Below are 6,324 nucleotides of genomic sequence, written 5' to 3'. Positions count from 1 at the left end.
TAAAGGTATCGGTCAGTGGAGTTGCAAGCAGGTAAGACCCAGTCTCTAGGTATCAGTCTGGCTCCATTTTTTTCATCACCAGTTTTCTGCCTGGACATGCTTGTGTCTGCCCCAGCTAAATTACTTATTTAATGAAAATGTTTTTAAACTCCCGTATCACCCATGTGAAAAAGGATTTGGCCCCTTAGTTACCCAATTAATCAATGAATTACCCAAATTTAATTAATAATAAGATTCAACTGATTGGACACAGCCAGGCTTGATTGCAGCCAGCCCTGTTGAACCTAAACCTCACTCATCGAACCTTAACATCGGAGTGAAGTAGTCATCACAAAGTTTCTACAAGCACACTATGCCATGATAAATGCAAAATCCAGAAGAGAACAAAACTAAAGATCAAAAGTCGTTGGAATATATCAGTCTGGAAAGGGTTACAAAGCCATTTCTTAGGCTCTGGGACTTCACTGAACCACAGTGAGAGTGAAGTCCTCTCACAGCAGTCTATCTGCTTAAATGTTTTAGGAGCTCACTATTCACAATGAGATAGACAGGTCTCCTATAAGATGCTTGGCAGCTTGAATCCAAAATGATGTCATCAGTTAAACTCACTTCAAACAAGGCGAGTATTTGCTTTTGCTTGAAGCTGATCCTTTTTTTGTTTTAAGAAGAAATACTGACCAACAAGGAGCAGCAATTTTGCAGACATTGCGATGCATGCTTTAAGTCCCAATTGTTAGATAATGCTAGATAATGGAAGTTCCTCGGATTCTTTGGTTCTCAGATTCTATCCTCTTCTGTGTGGTTATGGGTTTTACCAGGACAGATTAGTTGCGACAGAAACAGGGACTCCTGTGGCACCCCATGCAGAGTAACATCTTAAATTCCTCAGGAAGTGAGTTCAGACCTGCCCAGTCTCTCAGGGTTTCAATTGATTTTGTGAACCCTCTATATCAGTTTCAATTTAAGAGGATGTGGAATCAAATCCCTCTCTTAGCATATGCTATAGAGTTGTGGCTTTCAGAATCCCAAGGCACAATTTCCCAGAGCCAGAATGGACTGTTAAAGAAATAGGATGATGTTTCACCACATATTAATATGTCTAGTGGAGATAAAACACCTGGTTGTTTAACTGACTGAATTATAGTCATATAGTCAAGAAGTATTTTCATGGTCCAGTATATACAAGGTTTCCTTTAAATCACCATGCCATATTAAAGGGAGGTCGTTCCATGATATACAATTCTTAAAATTCTAAACAATTCAAGATTCATCTCAACAGAAAAATTAACGGGATTATTTAGGACTACTTTGGTATTCTTGGGTCCCTAGATAAAAGTTTTAAAATAGTACAATAGTTTCTCACCCTAGACATTGGATTTAGGATGATACATTCTTTGTTCTCTCTTGTCTATATTAGTGTTAGAGCTGTGAAACACAACTCAAATACAACAGGGAAGCGGCCAAAAGACACAGTATGTCTTGAATGACAGGGCACAGGGTGAAAGAAGGCATGGTTTTGAACCTGCTTAACCTTTTTCTCATAAGTGCTCTTCATTTCCAATTAAGGCAGTAAGTGGTGACAAGTCTGGCATGACATGCATTTCTTTTCAAATGCCAGATGTTCAGGAGTGCACATCCTGATGCCTCTGTTGTTCATGTGCTCTTGGTTCTGTTTTTTATGATTAGTCTTTTCAATGCATACCAACAGAACTGATAACAGTCAGTGGAAGAGTCAATAGGAGAGGGTTGTTTTTCCAGCCTAAACAATTGAGCAACATTAAAGTTTCTTGTCCTGGCAACTGAAACTAGATCTCCTTTCCCTTTGGGGATTCAAAGTTCAACCATAATGTGATCATCTTTCATTGGCACAGAGGACAAGCTTGATGCTGTGTTTTTGAGTTCCGCTACGTAAAACACAGCACCCATACACTGTTGAATGTTCTTGTACTCTTGTAAAGTAACAAGAGAAACAGTATGCATGCAGGGCTTCAACTAACAGCTTGTTTTTAAATTGGAAGATGGCACAATTCCTTAGTCACGGTGAAAGCCTAGGAGAAACTAGGACAATCTCAAAAACCCATAAAAATAATTAAGTGCTGGGGTAAGATCAAACTTGTAGCTTCCAGCAATCAAGGACTTAACCAAATGACCCAAAACAGCCCTTTGACAACATGCTCATAAAATGACTGGGAAGAGACCGATTCCCCTAGAGAGGGACCCCAGAATTCAAGGATAAAAGCTTTGCTATGTATAGTACAGGTTCACTTAACTTTCACTAACACAAAGCCCTCATATTTAAAAGCAGACAGCCCATAAAACATAAAGACAAAGTGGTCTTTTGAGGATTCAGAACTGCAACCTCTTGGCCATGGTAAAATAAAAAAAGACCAGGTCCAGTTGCGGTATGTGTCCAGTTCACTTTATTGCATATTTTGGCAATAAGGCAGTTGCACTGCATCTCCAATTCTACCTGAGGCATGTCCATTTTAAGGAAGATATGAGAAGGATTGTCAAAAAGTGTCAAAAAGATATGGAAATAATTCAATGTAAAGCTTGGAGCTAGAAGCTTAAATGCTTTTGTTTAAAGCTGCAATATGTATTATATGTTTTCCAAGATCCTTTTAACTTTCTACATGCTGGGACATAAAATCGAGGACCCTGCAGACAATTTAATTTCATTTTCAGCTAAATTCCAGGTGACGCATCACTGATCCCTGTAAACAGGGGCCAGATGGCGTCCGAAGGTGGATTTTATGAGGGCGCTGGTGTTTTACCCTTGAGAGGGGTACTTCACTTGAATGGCTCCTGTAAATAATCAATTCAGTGCAGACACATAAGATTTCATATGGGGGATGCTGCAACCTAACCATAAACTGATAATTGGCCTTTGGTTGTTTGATTAGACAGATATGGATGTTCCATCACCAGCCGATTCTCTTTTCTTGATTGCATGTAATGTGGCGGAATCACATTTTTGGTCCTTAAAGAATCCACATTAAATAACATCTAAAATATTTGCATTTGGGTAACTCAATTATTTTGATTACAGACATTGGAGATGGTTTAGAATAATAAAGGCTAGTTGCAAAGATAGATAGGAATCACCTACCAGATATTAGAAAAAGTATAAGGTTATGAATGTTGGTAAGGACGGAGTGCATTACAGGCCACACACCACTCCAGTGAGAACATATTTCATCATGTCTCTAGCTCACAGACTTTTTCATGGGTAGTAACATGGGTGGCATCACCTTAGCTGTTGCTTTTTACTGGATACTTACTATGCTCACTATTGTAAGACACTCTGACACATCTGCTAAATTAATATAGTGTAATGGATGTAGCATTGGCCAGCAGTGGTAGCACAAACATTTTCAAGGGCTGTACATTTGCCATATACCGTCAGAAAAATTGATGAGGACATGTATCCCAGTCCCATATGGTTCACACAGTTTATTTTTCAAGAAAACAAGTGTAAATATTACAGTTCAACATCTAAGAAATTATATATTTACAGTTTGCAACTGCAAAAATAAATAAGCCTGAAAAGAAGAGCTGATAAGAGGGAATGGCTTACAATACCTAAAATGTACAGCAGCTTCGGCTACCAAGATGACATGTTGACATGTTAAACTATAGTTTAGTATTAATAAATAAAGCTATGTGAAAAAATAAATAAGGTACTTTTCTTTCCACTACTTTCATCTACCTTTTTACACACAGAAATAAAATAAAAAACCGTGAAAGCTTTTACAAGTAGCATTTTAAAGCATGTGGTTGCAGTTCATTCCATCCAAAATCATCATCTTAGTTTTTCAATGTTTTCCTTTTTCATTTTTGCTTTGGCATCATGATTCTCTTTGTGAATGACAGACCATGTAGCCGAGAGACACTCCTACGTTTACAGAGAGAATGGTACGTATAAAAAGAAATATCAGTCTATTTGAGATGCATGTTTCTGGAACTGTGCTAAGCGGAGTTGTTAGTGTATACATGAGTGGTTTATTGAATTCACAATGCCTTTTGTTTTTTTATAAAAGTAGGGTTTAAAACACTTTGTGAAACCTGTAAAACAACAAGAAATTCACAAGTGTTTTGAATTGAACACTTCCTCAAGAAAGTGTTCATCTTTCACAGCTCATTTCAACTAACCCCATTACAAATATTGCCACAAACTAGTAGTTGCCACAGACCATTTATAAGAAAGATGAACAATGTAAGCCATATATGATGAAAAACCCTATATTGGAGTACAGAATTCTCAGTTCTGTTCCTAACAAAGGAGGAACCTCCAAACATTTCAGATAAACATTCTGTGCCAAAAGTTTCCAAAAGCAAACCAGGCATGAACTCAACACACATCAGGCCTCATACACCATTAACACGAACGCTGGAGTATAAATGAAAATAAATAAGGCTACGAAAAAGTCCTCTTTCAGGATGATTACAAAAACAGTATTTTTACATTCTCTAAATATATTAACTCTGAATGAATTGCTGTAAGAAAGCCATTAAAGCATGCCATCCTGATTCCTGATTTCCCCAGAGAACTCCAGATGGATGATTCCGGAGTGGTGACCACCAGGTTCTGCCAGGGCTGGTCTGGTTGACCCGAAGTAAAATCTCTGGTGCCATTACCATGGCACCTCCTTGGTTCAAAGCATACGAGATGCTCGACCGGTTATTTGATGGCGATTTCTTCTTGCGTTGTATCAGTGCTACCATGGCACTGCTGCAAGCGGAAATGCACAGGCAGCTAGCTGGGGGGGTGGGGGGGGGGGGGGGTGGGGGGGCGTAGCAGAGCCCAAAATAAGATCCTTCACACAAAATAATTTCATCCTATAATAATGGTACCTCGAGATATGAGAAGCACATTTTCACGTATGTTTCCAAAAGATAAAGCATTTTTGAAAGTGGGCAGGGTAGGGTTACAAATATAGTTTGGAGCTAAATAAAACGGTAAACTTGTTAAGATAGAAATGTACATCTTGTGCTCATGATGTCCTCTAAAGCACATTGTATTCACAGATATTCATGGCGTTCGCCATGAGTGTTAACTTTGAAATGAACAGACTTGTGTGGGAAGAACCTACATGTAGGGAATGTTTAGTTGGGTGATCACAGCTTTAAATGTTAATTTTGCCACCAGCAATACATCAGTAACGATAGCAGAGAAATGACTAGGAATAATACTACAACAACTAATACACATGTAAATATAAAACATAAAGATTTTGGAATCCACTCATCCTAAAGCTTTTTTTGATAATGGTCTTCATCAGCATTGTTCCTGTTGTCATTCATTTTGCCACTAAGTATAGAGGATATAAGATGGCTTTCACTGTCCTGGCCCCCATCCAGCCACGCCCCCTCGCTGTAAGCACTGTCCCACCCAGCAGGTCCATGTCCTGGTAAGTATGGCTCCCTTTCTCCCTTGTGACAAAAAAGGGCGACTTAAAGCTCCAAACTTGGAAACCGCAACAAACAGCAACAAAGCGATCATGAGACAGCACTGAAACGCTGGGACTTCATTTACAATGGAGAGGAGACTCCGTTCTCTCAATGAGGCCTTTGAGTATCCAAGATGGGCTTCTCTTGTGAATTGAAAACTTTTTTTTTTTTTTTTTGCAGAAGTGTTTGAAGGGAAGACAGAGCGCTCTGGGGATTTGGGGCGAGGGGTGGCCCTAGCGCAGTACTCGGCTGGGCCCGTGGCTGAGTTTGGCGCGGGGGATGCCCATCCTCTCCCCGCAGGGGGACCCCGCCTCCGGGGAGAAGTTGACGCCGCAGTCGTTCTTCACGCTCTGGAACTTGTTCTCCTTCGACGGCTCCATGTACACCACGGAGTTCTTGTTCACGTGCTTCTTCAGGATCACTGTCTAAAAAGAGCAGAGGGAATTCCCCAGTTTTAATGGAAAAAATATGAACTTCCACAGTAACATGTGTGAGCTACTTTTACTGAATGGCTCCTGTTGGAACATACTGTTCAAAAAACAGATCCTTCTTTTCAAGAGAGAAATGACAGATTTTTTTCTGTGTCAGTGCTCATTCAAGTTTACGGATGGTACAATAACACCATCCAATTCTTTTTACCCTTTTTTTTCTAAAAGTCTTCAGAAAATGAAACTGATACCCAGTGATTTACCACATCAACAGTGTGCATCGTAGTAGGAGCTAAAAGAATGAGGGCAACGTTTGACCCTCTTGCCCTCCTCCTGCTAACGATAAATTTCCGCCACGGGTGGTGGGTCTGTAATTTAGTTTCAGGAGGGTCAAAGTGTGGATTCCAGCCTTGGCATACATTGATTTACTCTGCAGACCTCCCAC

At 39.8% G+C, this 6,324-nt stretch overlaps 1 protein-coding gene across 1 annotated transcript in view; it reads right to left on the bottom strand.

Moving 5' to 3' along the window:
• Positions 1-3,438: 3,438 nt before the first annotated feature.
• Positions 3,439-6,324, bottom strand: part of LOC135250299 (cysteine-rich motor neuron 1 protein-like) — a 36,554-nt gene continuing 33,668 nt past the window's right edge. The window contains exon 15 of the mRNA XM_064326462.1: positions 3,439-5,876. Coding sequence (XP_064182532.1) covers positions 5,685-5,876 — 192 coding nt within the window. The 3' untranslated portion in view covers positions 3,439-5,684. The remainder of the gene's footprint in view (positions 5,877-6,324) is intronic.

This window comes from Anguilla rostrata, chromosome 1 (genome assembly GCF_018555375.3).
Source record: "Anguilla rostrata isolate EN2019 chromosome 1, ASM1855537v3, whole genome shotgun sequence".
NCBI classification, from domain to species: domain Eukaryota; kingdom Metazoa; phylum Chordata; class Actinopteri; order Anguilliformes; family Anguillidae; genus Anguilla; species Anguilla rostrata.
Note: the sequence above shows the minus strand (reverse complement) of the source record. Positions and strands in the feature narration are given on the sequence as shown.